The 16,791-nt window shown below is 41.0% G+C and overlaps 2 protein-coding genes and 7 non-coding genes across 15 annotated transcripts; 8 read left to right on the top strand and 1 right to left on the bottom strand.

The window, feature by feature from the left end:
• Positions 1 to 775: 775 nt before the first annotated feature.
• LOC106562877 (mediator of RNA polymerase II transcription subunit 22) lies at positions 776 to 7,239 on the bottom strand. Of its 7 annotated transcripts, XM_014127937.3 has the most exons (6): positions 7,123 to 7,239; positions 6,730 to 6,878; positions 5,869 to 6,069; positions 5,646 to 5,726; positions 5,125 to 5,333; positions 776 to 3,455 (listed from the first exon to the last, which is right to left on the bottom strand). In XM_014127937.3, the coding sequence occupies exons 2-6, from the start codon at positions 6,850 to 6,852 to the stop codon at positions 3,254 to 3,256; spliced, it is 816 nt and encodes a 271-aa protein (XP_013983412.1). In that variant the 5' UTR covers positions 6,853 to 6,878; positions 7,123 to 7,239; the 3' UTR covers positions 776 to 3,253. The 7 variants fall into 7 exon arrangements, with proteins under 7 accessions (XP_013983412.1, XP_013983413.1, XP_082814171.1 ...); XM_014127938.3 differs by lacking the exon at positions 5,869 to 6,069; XM_082958045.1 differs by lacking the exon at positions 7,123 to 7,239 and having other exon boundaries at positions 5,869 to 6,025.
• LOC100194725 (large ribosomal subunit protein eL8) lies at positions 7,206 to 10,823 on the top strand. The gene is made up of 8 exons (XM_014127942.3): positions 7,206 to 7,277; positions 8,107 to 8,227; positions 8,458 to 8,607; positions 8,886 to 9,026; positions 9,227 to 9,306; positions 9,561 to 9,691; positions 9,941 to 10,010; positions 10,684 to 10,823. The coding sequence occupies exons 1-8, from the start codon at positions 7,275 to 7,277 to the stop codon at positions 10,786 to 10,788; spliced, it is 801 nt and encodes a 266-aa protein (XP_013983417.1). The 5' UTR covers positions 7,206 to 7,274; the 3' UTR covers positions 10,789 to 10,823.
• Positions 7,949 to 8,025, top strand: LOC123725294 (small nucleolar RNA SNORD36). The gene has a single exon (XR_006757792.1). It is a non-coding gene; the product is annotated as a small nucleolar RNA SNORD36 (small nucleolar RNA).
• Positions 8,298 to 8,366, top strand: LOC123725307 (small nucleolar RNA SNORD24). Its single transcript, XR_006757805.1, has one exon. It is a non-coding gene; the product is annotated as a small nucleolar RNA SNORD24 (small nucleolar RNA).
• LOC123725308 (small nucleolar RNA SNORD24) lies at positions 8,690 to 8,758 on the top strand. Its single transcript, XR_006757806.1, has one exon. It is a non-coding gene; the product is annotated as a small nucleolar RNA SNORD24 (small nucleolar RNA).
• Positions 9,077 to 9,144, top strand: LOC123725295 (small nucleolar RNA SNORD36). The gene has a single exon (XR_006757793.1). It is a non-coding gene; the product is annotated as a small nucleolar RNA SNORD36 (small nucleolar RNA).
• Positions 9,398 to 9,474, top strand: LOC123725293 (small nucleolar RNA SNORD36). The gene has a single exon (XR_006757791.1). It is a non-coding gene; the product is annotated as a small nucleolar RNA SNORD36 (small nucleolar RNA).
• On the top strand, positions 9,798 to 9,863 carry LOC123725296 (small nucleolar RNA SNORD36). Its single transcript, XR_006757794.1, has one exon. It is a non-coding gene; the product is annotated as a small nucleolar RNA SNORD36 (small nucleolar RNA).
• On the top strand, positions 10,123 to 10,188 carry LOC123725309 (small nucleolar RNA SNORD24). The gene has a single exon (XR_006757807.1). It is a non-coding gene; the product is annotated as a small nucleolar RNA SNORD24 (small nucleolar RNA).
• Positions 10,824 to 16,791: the final 5,968 nt, after the last annotated feature.

The following is a 16,791-nucleotide window of genomic DNA, read 5'->3' on the forward strand; positions in this document are numbered from 1 at the left end:
AGTTTTGATGTCTTCACTATTATTCTACAATGTAGAAAAACCCTGGAATGATTAGGTGTTTTTCCAAACTTTTTACTGGTACTCTATATAAACATTCACACACCGTTTTGAGAGAATCAACAGCTGATACTGATGGCATAACACAGTATTTCTGAGATGAAGAGATGTTTATATTTTTAGCTGACATATTTTGACCTATTAGAGAAGCTAACTGTCAATCTGCACTCGTCTGTCCCAGCTGTGGAACCACCCAACCATCGCAAGAGGCCCAACAACGAGAAGGCCACTGATGACTACCACTTCGAGAAGTTCAAGAAGATGAATCGCAGATACTGGGGACAGATTGTCCCTAGGACTGGAGATTGAAAAATCTCTACTAAACATGATTTTTAGTCTAGGACTAGGCTTAATCTGTGTCCAGGAAACCAGCCCTAAATGTTCTTCAGAAAACAAAAATCTGCCTGTTTTCCTCGTGAACACCTTTGTAGTTATAGCCCCTTTTCCTTTTGTTTCCAGCATTGTTATTTTGTCTGGGACTTGATCAATGTTATGTATTGAATATATTTGTATTTTACCATTACAGATAGCATGTGAAATGTCATAAATCTGAATTATGTGATGGTGTCATTCCATCCTTGGTTTCTACAATACATTTCCCGTGCTATTTTAGAATTTTTGTGTCAAAGTTAGAATAAAAGTCATTTTGTTGTAGCAGAATACATTTTATGATTTTTCCAGAAATATCTGGGATTTTTTAGAGATAAGAGGCCGATGCTTGAGTTTATAATTATGTTTTATTGACTTGTCTAATCCTTCATGGAATTAACAGACACTAACTGAAATTGCAAAATTACAAAATAATGCTGCAAAAGAAATCCAATAACGTAACATCCATACACTTGCATGACAGGCAGTCCTATAGTCATACATTTAAACATGTTTTAACAGAACGAAAGAAAATAGCATCTAGTAATACTGTACATCTCTGCCACTGAGTTAACTGAAATGTGCTTCACCTAACGAAATATCAACAATGTACGTAATGGGCATATTAACACCAGAAAGAGCAAAATACAACACCTTTATAATCTTAGATTTCCAGGGACACATTTTAAGTTGTTTAGGCCAGCTAATTAAGTCTTCAAACTAGTTGTATTATTACTTCTAATCTTGTCCCAACTATTCATGAATGATCAACACTAAAATGTCAAATACGTTGCTACAGATCTTACAGCATTTATGAACTGTTACAGTTGATTACCATTATTGATTTCATAAAATATGTGTGATGTTTGTGCAGTTTGGAGTGTTGTTAGAACCATAGTTATACACAGTGATGGAGGTAGAGGTCCATTCTCTTGTTCCAATAGAAGGGTTGATTTGTTTAGCAACCAAACTGACCTGTGCGCAACTATGGGGCAAAACAGACAGTGTTGTAAACTACATTTAGTCTCCAAATGTTTATTGAAAACATAAATACATTTGCACAATGGGCACTTCTCTCTCTAATACATCGTTACAGCTGTTGGTTACATACAGTTGAAGTCGGAAGTTTACAAACACCTTAGCCAAATACATTTAAACTCAGTTTTTCATAATTCCTGACATTTAATCCTAGCCAAAATTCCCTGTCTTAGGTCAGTTAGGATCACCACTTTATTTTAAGAATGTGAAATGTCAGAATAATAGTACAGAGAATAATTATTTCAGCTTTTATTTCTTCACATTCCCAGTGGGTCAGAAGTTTACATACACTCAATTAATATTTGGCAGCATTGCCTTAAAATTGTTAACTTGGGTCAAACGTTTTGGGTAGCCTTCCACAAGCTTCCCACAATAAGTTGGGTGAATTTTGGCCCATTCCTCCTGACAGAGCTGGTGTAACTGAATCAGGTTTGTAGGCCTCCTTGCTCGCTCACACATTTTTAATTCTACCCACAAATGTTCTAGAGGATTGGGGTCAGGGCTTTGTGATGAACACTCCAATTCCTTGACTTTGTTGTCCTTAAGCCACAACTTTGGAAGTATGCTTAGGGTCATTGTCCATTTGGAAGACCCATTTGCAACCAAGCTTTAACTTCTTGACTAATGTTGCTTCAATATATCCGCATAATTTTCCTGCCTATGATGCCATCTATTTTGTGAAGTGCACCAGTCCCTCCTGCAGCAAAGCACCCCCATGTTTGATGCTGCCACCCACGTGCTTCATTGTTGGGATGGTGTTCTTCAGCTTGCAAGCTTCCCCTTTTTCCTCCAAACATAACAATGGCCAAAATGGTAGTCTGGCTTTTTTATTGCAGTTTTTGAGCAGTGGCTTCTTCCTTGCTGAGCGGCCTTTCAGATTATGTCGATATAGGACTCGTTTTACTGTGGATATAGATACTTTTGTACCCGTTTCCTCCAGCATCTTCACAAGGTCCTTTGCTGTTGTTCTGGGATTGATTTGCACTTTTCGCACTAAAGTACGTTCGTCTCTAGGAGACAGAACGTGTCTCCTTCCTGAGCGGTATGATGGCTGTGTGGTCTCATGGTGTTTATACTTGCATATTATTGTTTGTACAGATGAACGTGGTACCTTCAGTCGTTTTGAAAATGCTCCCAAGGATGAACCAGACTTGTGGAGGTCTACAATTTTTTTTATGAGGTCTTGGCTGATTTCTTTTGATTTTCCCATGATGTCAAGCAAAGAGGCATTGAGTTTTAAGGTAGGCCTTGAAATACATCCACAGGTACACCTCCAATTGACTCAAATGATGTCAATTAGCCTATTAGAAGCTTCTAAAGCCATGACATCATTTTCTGGAATTTTTCAAGCTGTTTAAAGGCACAGTCAACTTGGTGTATGTAAACCTCTGATCCACTGGAATTGTGATACAGTGAATTATAAGTAAAATAATCTGTCTATAAAACATTGTTGGAAAAATTACTTGTGTCATGCACAAAGTAGATGTCCTAACCGACTTGCCAAAAGTACAGTTTGTTAACAATAAATGTGTGGAGTGGTTGAAAAACTAATTTTAATGACTCCAACCTAAGTGCATGTAAACTTCCGACTTGAACTGTAGCTAGTGAACAAGATGAAACGAGCCACCTACGATTCCCCACTTGGAAGCTTCTTGTCATCGTTGTTAGCTATCTGACTGTTTAGAATCATAAAAATGCATGCCTTCCGCCCACATCGATGTGTGTGCATAATTTTGACGTTGTCACCCAACCCGTCTATGTGCCCATCCACATGGTCTGCTCCAGTGCTTTAGGGCTCATCTACCGCGCCAGTGGTCCCGTGACCGTTTAAGTTGTGTTTGGGGGTAGTTTCCTGTGAGGTGGGTCCGTCTGTGTCCTCCACGCCCTCCTGGGCTGACCTAGATGTGTCACCCCCGTCCGGGGACGCCCAACTGTCCCGGCGCCGGTAGGCCTCGCACAGGGGCAGGTCCGTACTGTCCCACTGACTGTAGCTTTACCAGAACAAAAACCATAGGGGGCATAGAATCAGCAAAGCACAGAGAGGAAGGGGCAGACGTGTGTCTGACTCACATCTGGTACAGACACCACACACACACACACACACACACACACACACACACACACACACACGCACGCACAAAAGAGACAGACAGGTATGATACACACAAAAAGTCAGTAACCAGCAGTATAAAGGACAAGCTTAAGCTCTAAGGATCACAGAGAAATGTTAGCTGGTAGGTTTAGTATCTGGTACTGTGATGATATCCCTATATAAGTGTGTCTTCATTCCTGTCCGCCTTCGCTATTAACAGCTGCAATGTGATCTCAAAGATGGTCATCTGAACACGTTCATAGCTTGTTTTTTCCATTTCCAAATGCAACACAATCAATGGAACATGACCTGGAGCAAAGGGTCAATGACTAGCTTTGGGTCATCTTGAGCTGAGTGCTTAAAACACCTAAATCACCTAAATTTGTAACCATAATCCCAGGAGTGTATTAGGCCCTGATGCAGGGGAAAGAACAGGAAATGCAAAGGCAGAGAAAAAGAGTGGCCCCAACACCTTGCATGCCTTAAAGCAGCATCCAGAGAGACAGCTAGATTTCTCACAGTTAAACAAATTAGACAACGAACTACATTGTTTTGTCTCCAGTTTATTTTTCTAAGTTTAAAAGGGTTTAAGGGTGGGTCTATGTAGGTGACTGATATAGACTTCATACATAATGCCATAGTTGATGTTCGTGCAACAATGTATGCTTTGTGAACACAGTTTGCACGGTTACTGGCTTGGTATCTTGTAGGCTAGCTAGGGATGGAATCGGTAGAGATACTGGATTCTGTTCAAACAAGTTTATGGAACCCTCATAGAGATTGGATTTGAGACATGTCTAGCACTTTCCAGTCAAAAAACATTCTATAGAAAATGAATAACATAGAAAGCTTCAAATGGCTGGTGTGATTATACAATGGTTAATCGACCTATACATCCATCATTTATATTTGGGGTTAGAAAGACATGTGAATGGAGGAAAAACAACAACAATTAAATATACTGAATATAAGTAATATTCCAGTGATTTTGTGATTGTATCATAGTTTTTGTTCTTCATAAGAGTCCAAGAAATATGCTACAAAGCATTTAACATGTATTTTTCTGACATTTCCCTTTCCTCCTCTCTATGCATGTTCTCTTATTCATCACTTCCATGAGCCTATTACGAAGAACTGAGGAAGAATATAGCAACCAGATACAGTAGAAACTCCACACTTATGATTGAGTGTAACATTTACCATGTAGAGACCTACAATCTATCATACATGAGGATAAAAACTTCCAGAGGCATGTCAAACAAGGAACTTCATTTAACTTTAAACTAAATGAGATGCTCACGTTAAATGTAATGCAATTGATTTTTGACCATAGATAGATCAATCATCTATTGAACCCGGCATTTGGATATTCTAATGAAGTTGACTCAACATACAAAGACAGTAACGAACTAATGGATATGACTGAGGTGGTGGGGTAAGATCAACCCTTCATAAGGCACGACGGTGAGGGGGAATAGGTGCTATAATGTAGGGGCTAGGTTGGGGCTATAGGGCATGATGAAGTAGGCCAAATGAACACCGACTGTACAGTATGAGCCTACTTGTACCTGGAGGAGTAATATTCTTCCTCTAGCTCGTACAGGTCGATGGCGATCTCGTCGCGGAGCGAGGTGAGCTTCTTGTCGCACTCCTCCTGCAGCGAGCGCAGCTGCTGGTTCTGCAGGCTGATGGCCTCATTGACTGACGGGAAGTCGTTGAGGATCAAGAACTGCTTCAAGTCCGACACCAGCTTCATGAGGGACTCGCCCGCACGCACCTTTAGACACAACAACAAAGCACTGGGATTATCACTGGTGCTTTTGCCTTGTAACATGCACTCATGTTCATTATGCACCAAATGGGGAAAGCACCGACTGAAACAGGGAAGGACTACCAGCGATTTTAGTTGCAAAAGATTTTCAAAGATTTTCTGTTTCATGCCCCAATGAACATGAGCCAGGATTAAATTCCATGTTTATCATTTACTTTACTAGTGTCATGAATATACACTCTGGGGTTTAAAGACAAGCTTGTTTAGTTTCAAGGGAGTCTGGGTGGTATGTATGTATATTATAATGAATGTACTTACTATGTTGGCTGCTCTGACATGCATCTCATAATGGTCCTGCTCAGCCTGTGTAGCCCGAGAGACCTGTGTCTCATCCTCTACCTGAAGCAAAACAACCCAACACATTTTGGTTGAACCATAGAGATGACTCTTTGGGTTGAACCATCATTCTTTCAGTAAAAAAAAAACAACACTTTTTCTGTTTCTCTCTCTCACACAGACAAACACACACACTATGTCTCACCACTCTGCAACTGGAAGGCCCTACAAGAGGGTGGTGCGGACGGCCCAGGGCATCACTGGGAGCGTCCAGGACGTACATGCCAGGTGGTGTCTGAGAAATTGCCAAAGATTCCAGCCACCCGAGACATTCTCCATGCTCCAGTTCTCCATGCTCCAGTCTGGCAGGCGTTACCAGTGCATCAAGGCTCAGACAAACAGACTCCTAAACAGCTTTAATACCCTGGCCATAACACGGTAAAATTGCTAACCGCTACTGCTCTCTCTCCCACAGACCATCCACAGGTATTTACAAACTCAAACACAACCTACGCTGCTGCTAAAATTATTATTGATTAGATGTATTACTCCATTATACAGCTGTCCAATGATTATTGATTGCCATTACCAATAGTGTTTACTGTATCTATTTATCCTGCTACTGGTCACTATTACTGCTGTTTACATGTATATATTACCATTAGTTTATTACCATGAGTATTTATATATACCTACTACCAGTAACTTTTCAGGCCTGTTCACATGTATATCCTACTACCAGTCACTTTTGATGTATAAACCCACCTCAACCACTCCAGTACCCCTGCACATTGAATAAGGTACTGGCACTGACCAGTACATACTTGCATTTTCATGTTCTTTAACACTCATCATAGTTTTTATTCTTACTTGTATACTCCATTTATCTATATTATTAATATTACTATTATTGTCACTGCATTGTTGGATAAGAGCTCTAAAGGTAAAAATGTCGCTGTACTTTTTACAACGGTTGGATGCTGTGCACGTGGTGCACACACACGCACACACACACACACACACACACACACACACACACACACACAAATATCGTAGTTACAGCTACCTTTGCAGTTTTGATGATTTCTGTGAGGTTGTCTAGAATGGACCTGATATCATCCTTCAGTCTTTTGTTGTAGTTCTGAAGAAGGCTCTCCTTGCTTTGAGGTAGCGCTCTTTGGCTGGCCATAGTATTCAGGAATGTGAACAAACCCACTAAAAGAACATAAAGGATATATAGAAGATAAAATACGATCATAAAGTTATGTTGTTAACTAGAAAAATAAAACGGCATGTGCATGGCACTGGCTAACGTTAGTAGTGTATCACAAGTGTATTGACTTTCTCCACTTGCAAAAATGAACATAGAAATGCATGAACTCAACCAAATATGTTTAGACATATCCTATGATTGTGCACCCTATATATAGTCTAGTATTATTCATGAAAACTCACTTACCTCCAAATTCATGGTTGAAAAATACTATTTATAAAAACAGAAACATCCCGTTCAAAAACAACCTTTCCGTCGATTGTTAACGACGTCACATCAAGGTACAACGGAATTAAATTACCCACAATGCATAGTTCTTCCTTTCTATCTGATCTAACATGGTGAGTGTATGGATATTTCGTTTGGTGGGGAAAAGATACATGTTTTCATCCCTTACCATCTTCTTTTTAAAACGTTTATGTGTCATAGAAGTTACTCTTAGTTGTCGTACATAACCAAAGCGCCCATTTCACATTGGTATGGTAATAATGTTTTGCTTTTTTATCCGAAATCTCCCATGACTTGGTACTGATATTGCCTGTGGAAGTTGTCCGCAGGAACACCACCCATACAGCGTGCTTTATTTTAACACCATCCGTGTCTAGGAACTTGTTGAAATGCAATTTATGGAAACGTTAAATCATGCATTATGCTTTTTACGCATCTTGGAAAATGTGTAGTTGATTTGGGACAAAAGAGCTATCTAGTAACGTAGTTAGTAAGAGGGCTAACTAGTCTCGAAGGCCTAGCTTCGCGTCAGTTTTGGTTACAGGTCTCACGGCCTGTTCCATGCGCCCAGATTGGGTTAACTCATTGTCCATAACAGTAGTAGTGAAGGATATCAAATTATTGGAAGTTGTCAAGTAAACCGTTGTATGTCTTTGAGAGCTGGGTAGTTAAATGTGCTAACTAGGTAGCCATAACTAACGTTTCCTCCAAATACGCTAGTGTTGATGAGGAAACTCACGCCAAGCGTATGATCCACTTCCCACTGACGTTTTATTAATGGCTTTTGCAATGATGCTGTGAATTTCTTGAACTAAATCTGTTATGTTGATTCAAAACACGAGCTTTTTAACCCTGAGCTAAAGCCACAGTTAAGTTATGTTCTCTGAAATGTATTTGACCATTTAACGTTATGCAGACCAGTCTACTTGTTGATTTTGATAGCCTAAAGGCAAGAAGTCTAAGGGGAAGAAGGTGGCACCAGCCCCTTCAGTGGCCAAGAAACATGAGGCCAAGAAAGTGGTCAATCCCCTGTTCGAGAAGAGGCCAAAGAACTATGGCATTGGTGAGTAAAGTGAACCTAGGACTTCTATTCGATTTTCACCAACTGTTTGACATTTTCCTATGTCATCATGTGCAGATGATGTAAAGAATATTTGCTATCTTAACAACAATGCAGACAACCCACCAAGATCGCTGATGCACTTATTTCATGATTATAGTGTCTTCGGCCTATTTTCTGATCATACCAAAGTGATTAGATGCATTAAACCCCCCCCCCCCCCATGTTTATAGGTCAGGACATTCAGCCCAAGCGTGATCTGACACGCTTTGTGAAATGGCCCCGCTACATCCGCCTGCAGAGGCAGCGCTCCATCCTGTACAAGCGTCTGAAGGTCCCCCCTGCGATCAACCAGTTCACCCAGGCACTGGACCGCCAGACAGGTAAGTCTATGCATCAATATCACTGAGTTGTGTATTGGCATGGGGGAATTGTTTCTGAAGATGGCTGGTATATTGTGGGTTTTGCAGATGATGTGAAAGAATATTTGCTAACTGAACAGCAATGTTGACACCCACCAAGATCACTGATGCACCTTAATGTACTTGAAAGACCCTCAAGCGATTCGGCTGGATTTCTAACTTTTGACAACTTGAGTTGCAGATGTTTTCTGCAATTCCTCAGATCCAGTGGGATGTACTAATTCTCTATTTCCCCGCAGCCACACAGCTGTTCAAACTGGCCCACAAGTACAGGCCGGAGACCAAGCAGGAGAAGAAGCAGAGGCTGCTGGCCCGCGCTGAGCAGAAGGCTGCTGGAAAGGGAGATACCCCAACCAAGAGGCCTCCTGTTCTCCGTGCAGGTGAGGCATGAGGGATTGAAGTCATTTTTACATTACATACTTTGGCCTTGATGCAATGATGTTTGAATTTCTTCACCTGAAACAATCATGTAGTTTGAGTTTTTTAACCCTGAGCATCAGCCACAATAATTGTTTTTGACTAGTTCAACAGAACTTGTTGTTGAACATGTTTCCGATATCTATGTTGAATTCTCCTATAGGTGTGAACACAGTCACCACTCTAGTGGAAAGCAAGAAGGCCCAGCTGGTGGTCATTGCCCACGATGTGGATCCTATTGAGGTAGGACTCCTTTCACCATTCTATGCTTATTTTGTTCATTATGGGTGATCTGTTGCAGACTTGGTCATTATTCATGGGCTAATGTGGTTCTTTGCAATGATGCTTGAATTTCTTCACCTGAATCCTCAATGTGGATCAAAACATACAAGCTTTTTAATTCTGAGCTAAGACCAATATTGTAGTTGAGAAGCAAAAGCACAGTCAAATGTTTGGTCCATTGGTCCATACTTGACATTTTCTTTTCCTCTCTGTAGTTAGTCGTGTTCCTGCCTGCTCTGTGTCGTAAGATGGGTGTCCCTTACTGCATTGTCAAGGGCAAGGCCAGGTTGGGAAGACTGGTGCACAGAAAGACCTGCACTTCAGTTGCCTTCACACAGACAAACCCGTAAGTAACAGGTGGCATAGCCAAACATTTGTGAAAGTGGTGTTGATGCACTGAGGCCTACCTCTAGGAAGTTGCGCTTGTGCTTTATAATATTGATTAAATCCTTTGGCAGTGATGTATGAATTTCTTCAACTGAACATGTGGCATTGTGAGCTTTTTAACCTTGAACCAAAGGATTGTGTGCAGTTTTAACTGGATCTCAAATGTTCTTTGTGACGTTGCACTGATGACATGTTCCTACCTTTTCAGTGAGGACAAAGGTTCCCTTGCCAAGCTGGTGGAAGCCATCAAGACCAACTACAATGACAGATACGAGGAGGTGAGTGGCTGGTCTGCCCACCATCTGTTTGTTCATATTGACTAGTAGTCAAGCCAGCATGTTTTGGTGTCCTGAAGATGGAATGGATTATCTTGCAGGTTCACATTGGTTTTGCAGATGACTTGAAATATTTGCTCTCTTAAAAGGGATATTGACACCCACTAGGATCACTGATGCAATTTTTGTTAAAGACCCTTTACATGTGTTCATTTCTGTATATGGCTTCAGGGCTGGGAATTGGCAGGAACCTCGCGATACTTAGGCGCCGATACAAATGTATTGTGATTTTATGTTCCAAACGTATTGCTCACTGTATGCTGCAGGGAGACAGAGGGCATGAGAATGAGTTCTGATCCATTAGGGAAATGGTAGTGCTGAACATGTTGGCTCACTGTCTTTTGTGGGATTGAGAACAAGCTATAGGATTAAAAATACCAGCCTTTTGGCACAGGAACAGCAGACTGGCTCTAGCTAACGCTACCTTTTTACAAACTGATACTGGAGTCAAATATCGATTGTCAAAAATATTGCGATACCCCCTGTTGCTACATAACTGGATCTGGAGGCACACAAGTCACCAGATTGCTGCAGCCTTCGCCTTTCTCTAAAATGTCTTTATTATGCCATTCCCACCAGACTGAATTAAATCATGACAATGTGCTTCCTTTCCTAGATCCGTCGTCACTGGGGAGGTGGTATCATGGGCCCCAAGTCCACAGCCCGAATCACAAAACTGGAGAAGGCAAAGGCCAAGGAACTGGCCACGAAGCTTGGATAAACTGTTTGCTATCAAAATAAATGTCCCAGGAAATATGCAGTTTTTTCTGGTCTTTTGTCAGATTGGATTGTGTGTATACTGAACAAAAAATATAAAATCAACAATTTTACTGAGTTCATAAAAGGAAATCAGTCAATTGAAGGGATGCAAACTAGTCACCTTTCAGCGAAATTCACAGTTTTGAATGCGAAATGTGAACTACGTAATTCGTGTAGATCCGATGAGAAACGTTTGACGACTGGCTGTATGTGAACAAGTGGCTCAGCCAATCATTCACATAACAGAATGCAGCATGTGACTGAAGAGAGGAGACGTAGTGTGCTAGTTACAGCATCAGCGCGTGCTCTGGAAAGACAGCGGGAGAGTGGCATGGCAGTTTGCCAGTTAACTTACAGCAGCGCGTCCCTTGAATGATAAGGAAGAGGTAGGTGAGTAGTGTGGAACGCCATTTGGGTATTTGCATGTTAAAAAAAAAAATTGCGTTGAATATCACTAACGTGTCAAATAAGCTTGTTGACCAATCAGGACCTGAATATGACTGCACGTCACACAATAATTTAAAGCGTTTATTTTTTTTTGCGTAGTTGATACACATTGATTACACTGTCACTCGTATTTCATATGTCACAACAATTCATCGATTACGTATGCTATGATGCTGGTAAAATTGTCTCGCGCTCTTAGTGCTGGTCATAAAAAGCTAGCTAGCTCATGGATGCAACAATGTTCTTCCCCAAAAGCATAGCAAAACAATCTTTTTTTTCAGTAGCAATAGCTAGATAACTATGTCATCTAAAATAACCCTAATTTATAAGACGGTTCTTATTTGATAAATGGTGGTTGGGCCCATCTATGTGAATCTAGCCATAATAAGGATTAGCCACAATAGTGGACTTTGCGGTTAGATTTAAAAATAAAATTATTATTGACTGATGCAAATTAATACAAATAGTAGAATTATGACATTGAATAGATCATGCTAAACGAGTTTGAAATGTTAAATAAACCAAAAGACAACTTCTTAATCTGACAAATCTGAAATCACACTGGATGTATTGGTCTTTAGAATTTAATTAGGGGCATACTTATTTCACTGTACTGCCTTACCTGTGGGTCAATGACATGGGGTATCCATCCACTCAGTGACACCTAGAGAACATTAGTGTCGTAGCTTTGGTTGTGGGACTCTGAAAGAACTGAATTGAGCCACATTTATTGTCAACCTATGGATCGAACACTATTCCAGAGGAAAAACAATACTGCGTGGATGTTTTGGAGTCTGATAACTCTGAGGAGGATGTTGGGGAAAAAATGTATTGAGTAGACTGTTACCCTATTTCATTGATCCCCAAACCTTAGGTAAAGCTGTACAGTGCAATATGAATGTCAACACACACAATAGGCTGACTGGGGAGGTGATTTGACAGTTCTGCAATAAGAGCTACAATGCAAATATTTGCGTAAACTCTTCATAGTTGTGTTCTGTGGGTGTCACCGAGTAGACTGATACCCCATTTCATTGCTTCACATTCCAACCTTGTTTAACATGATCTAGTCTCAATATGGCATGATTCCACCAATTGTAACCTTCTGCATCACTTTCAAAGAGGTCCTTTTATTTGGAAGGCAAACAGCAAATTCCAATATTGTGCCTAGCTTCACAACACAACCCGGTCGAGCCTCAAGAAGCTAGCTGGCTGCTTATAACGTTAGCTTTGGGTTCATGAACTGATGTTCCATTTCAATAGGCGAACAAGTGGCTACGTAGCTAATACCAGAAGTTGTGGTCCAACACAACATTCTACAATTAAGCTTATTTAACGCATCAAATAGTGTTATTTGACATTAATCTTTTTGACACGCATTGACCCAAACGGCGTTCCATAGGTGAGAAGCCTGACCACGGAGATGGGGGTGAGGAAGCGTACTTCATGAGCTGTAACTGAAAACTGGCATTTTCCCTTCTATTTGCAGACTGAACAAAGTACCTTTGTATATTTACCCAAAGACCATGACCCCTTCGAACACGTGATTCAAAATAGAGGTCGACCGATTAATCGGAATGGCCGATTTCAAGTTTTCATAACAATCGGTATTTTTGGCCACTGATTTACCTATTTTTAAAAAATAACCCCGTTCCTAGGCCTTTATTTAACTAGGCAAGTCAGATTAAGAACACATTCTTATTTTCAATGACGGCCTAGGAACGGGGGTTAACTGCCTTGTTCAGGGGGGATTTGTTTTTGCAACCTTCTGGTTACTAGTCCAACGCTCTAACCACCTGCCTTACATTGCACTCCACGATGAGCCTGCATGGCAGGCTGTGACTACCTGTTACGCGAGTGCAGCAAGAAGCCAAGGTAAGTTGCTAGCTAGCATTAAACTTATCTTAGGAAAAACTATCAATCTTAACATAATCACTAGTTAACTACACATGGTTGATGATATTACTAGTTTATCTAATGTGTCCTGCGTTGCATGTAATCGATGCGGTGCCTGTTAATTTCTCATCGAATCACAGCCTACTTCGACAAACGGGTGATGATTTAAAAAGCGCATTTCCGAAAACAGCACTGTCGTTGCACCAATGTACCTAACCATAAACATCAATGCCTTTTTTTTAAATCAATACACAAGTATATATTTTTAAACCTGCATATTTAGTTAATATTGCCTGCTAACATGAAATTGTGTCACTGCTCTTGTGTTCATTGCCTGGCTCGTTCGAACTAATTTGCCAGAAATTTACGTAATTATGACATACCATTGAAGGTAACAGGAATATTTAGACTTAGGGATGCCACCCGGTAGATAAAATACGGACCGGTTCTGTATTTCAGTGAAAGAAAACAACGTTTTTGTTTTTGAGATGATAGTTTCCGGATTCGACCATATTAATGACCTAAGGCTCGTATTTCTGTGTGTTTATTATATTATAATTAAGTCTATGATTTGATAGAGCAGTCTGACTGAGCGGTGGTAGACACCAGCAGGCTCGTAAGCATTCATTCAAACAGCACTTTCGTGCGTTTTGCCTGCAGCTCTTTGCAATTGTAAAGCCTTTTTGAAATCGGACAGTGTGGTTAGATAAAGGAGAGTCTTGTCTTTAAATAGCTGTAAAATAGTCATATGTTTGAGAAATTGAAGTAATAGCATTTCAAAGATTTTGAAAATCGCGCCACAGGATTCAACTGGCTGTTACGTAGGTGGGACGAATTCGTCCCGCCTAGCCCAGAGAGGTTATCAAGCTGGGTATTTTTTTATACAACTTTTCACATAACAAACATTACCTGTCGTTGTTGATGTTGGCCTAGGAACAGTGGGTTAACTGCCTTGTTCAGGGGCAGAACGACAGATTTTTACCTTGTCAGCTAAGGGATTTGATCTTGCAATCTTTTGGTTACTAGTCCAACGCTCTAACCACTAGGCTACCTGCTGCCTGAGGTACATATGTACACATACAGTGCATTTGGAATGTATTCAGACCCCTTGACCTTTTCCACATTTAGTAACATTACAGCCTAATTCTAAAATGGATTCAATTGTTTCTTTCCCTCATCAATCTACACACAATACCCCATAATGACAAAGCAAAAACAGGTTTTTAGATGTATTCAGACCCTTTACTCAGTACTTTGAAGCACCTTTGGCAACGATTACAGCCTTGAGTATTCTTGGGTATGACGCTACAAGCTTGGCACACCTGTATTTGGAGAGTTTCTCCCATTCTTCTTTGTAGATCCTCTCAAGCTCTGTCAGGTTGGATGGAGAGTGTTGCTGCACAGCTATTTTCAAGTCTCTCCAGAGATGTTTGATCAGGTTCAAGTCCAGAGTCCACTCGTGCGCTGTTTTGGCTATGTGTTTAGGGTCTTTGTCCTGTTGGAAGGTGAACCTTCGCCCCAATCTGAGGTCCTGAGCATTCTGGAGCAGGTTTTGATCAAGGATCTTTCTGTACTTTGCTCCGTTCCTCTTTCCCTCGATCTTGACTAGTCTCCTAGTCCCTACCACTGAAAGACATCCCCACAGCATGATGCTGCCACCACCATGCTTCACTGTAGGGATGGTGCCAGTTTTCCTCCAGACTTGATGCTTGGCATTCAGGCCAAAGAGTTAAAACTTGGTTTCGTCAGACCTGAAAATATTGTTTCTCATGGTCTGAGAGTTCTTTAGGTTATTTTGAAGCAGTGGCTTCTGTCTGGCCACTCTACCATAAAGGCCTGATTGGTGGAGTGCTGCAGAGATGGTTCTCCCATCTCCACACAAGAACTCTGGAGGTCTGTCAGAGTGACCACCAGGTTCCTTGTCACCTCCACGGCTAAGGACTTTCTCCCCCGATTGCTCAGTTTGGCCGGGCGGACAATTCTAGGAAGAGTCTTGGGGGTTCCAAACTTCTTCCATTAAAGAATGATGAAGGCCACTATGTTCTTGGGGACCTTCAACGCTGCAGAAATTTTTTGGTACACTTTCCCAGATCTGTGCCTCGACACAATCCTGTCTTGGAGCTCTACGGACCATTCCTTCAACGTCATGGCTTGGTTTTATCTATGACATGCACTGTCAACTGTGGGACCTTATATAGATGTGTGTGCCTTTCCAAATCATGTCCAATAAATTGAATTTACCACAGGTGGACTCCAATCAAGTTGTAGAAACATCTTAAGGATGTTGTAGAAACATCTTAACGTCTCTTGGGCAGGTGGGACGCTAGCGTTCACACCACCCACGGTTCACACTATTCAACAGCCAGTGAAAAATCAGAGCTACAAATTCAAAACCACAAAATGTCATAATTCAAAGTTCTCAAACATACGACTATTTTACACCATTTTAAAGGTACATGTCTCCTTAACCTGTTATGGCTAGGGGGCAGTATTTTCACGGCTGGATAAAAAACGTACCCGATTTAATCTGGTTACCACTCCTACCCAGTAACTAGAATATGCATATACTTATTACATATGGATAGAAAACACCCTAAAGTTTCTAAAACTGTTTGAATGGTGTCTGTGAGTATAACAGAACTCATTTGGCAGGCAAAAACCTGACAAGGTTTCAGGCAGGAAGTGGCCTGTCTGACAAGGTGTCGTTCTTCTTGTCTCTGTTTATTGAAGAGTGAGGATCTTAGCTGTCCCGTGACACTTCCTACGGCTGCCATAGGGTCTCAGAAGGCGGTAAAAAGCTGAATCGTGGCTTTGCAGGCTCTGGCTGAAACAAAGTAGCGCGTTTGGGTAGTGGCTGGTTACAGTACTGTGAGACTCAGGCTCGTGCCCGCGTCGACCGAAAGCTTTGTTTACTTTCCTCTGTTTAGCTAAAAGGAGATTCCCGTTCGGAATATTATCGCTTTTTTACGAGAAAAATGGCATAAAAATGGATTTTAAACAGCGGTTGACATGCTTCGAAGTACGGTAATGGAATATTTAGATTTTTTTTGTCACGAATTGCGCCATGCGTGCGACCCTGATTTACCATTTCAGATAGTGTCTGGGACGCACGAACAAAACGCCGCTATTCGGATATAACGATGGATTATTTTGGACCAAACCAACATTTGTTATTGAAGTAGCAGTCCTGGGAGTGCATTCTGACGAAGACAACAAAAGGTAATCAAACTTTTATAATAGTAAACCTGATATTGGTGAGTGCTAAACTTGCCGGGTGTCTAAATAGCTAGCCCGTGATGCCTGGGCTATGTACTTAGAATATTGCAAAATGTGCTTTCACCAAAAAGCTATTTTAAAATCGGACATATCGAGTGCATAGAGGAGTTCTCTATCTATAATTCTTAAAATAATTGTTATGCTTTTTGTGAACGTTTATCGTGAGTAATTTAGTAAATTCTTAGTGAATTCGCCGGAAGTTTGCGGGGGGTATGCTAGTTCTGAACGTCACATGCTAATGTAAAAAGCTGTTTTTTGATATAAAAATGAACTTGATGGAACAAAACATGCATGTATTGTATAACATAATGTCCTAGGGTTGTCATCTGATGAAGATCATCAAAGG

Source organism: Salmo salar, chromosome 11 (genome assembly GCF_965601325.2).
Source record: "Salmo salar chromosome 11, fSalSal1, whole genome shotgun sequence".
Classification (NCBI taxonomy): Eukaryota; Metazoa; Chordata; class Actinopteri; order Salmoniformes; family Salmonidae; genus Salmo; species Salmo salar.

Coding starts and splice junctions, on each gene's coding strand:
- LOC106562877 (XM_014127937.3), bottom strand. CDS start 6,852: ATGGCCAGCCAAAGAGCGCTACCTCAAAGCAAGGAGAGCCTTCTTCAG. Junction 5,727..5,868: donor GGCCTTCCAGTTGCAGAGTG/GTGAGACATAGT, acceptor GTTTTGCTTCAG/GTAGAGGATGAGACACAGGT. Junction 3,456..5,124: donor GAAGAATATTACTCCTCCAG/GTACAAGTAGGC, acceptor GTTCTGGTAAAG/CTACAGTCAGTGGGACAGTA.
- LOC100194725 (XM_014127942.3), top strand. Junction 8,228..8,457: donor GCCAAAGAACTATGGCATTG/GTGAGTAAAGTG, acceptor CCATGTTTATAG/GTCAGGACATTCAGCCCAAG. Junction 10,011..10,683: donor ACAATGACAGATACGAGGAG/GTGAGTGGCTGG, acceptor TTCCTTTCCTAG/ATCCGTCGTCACTGGGGAGG.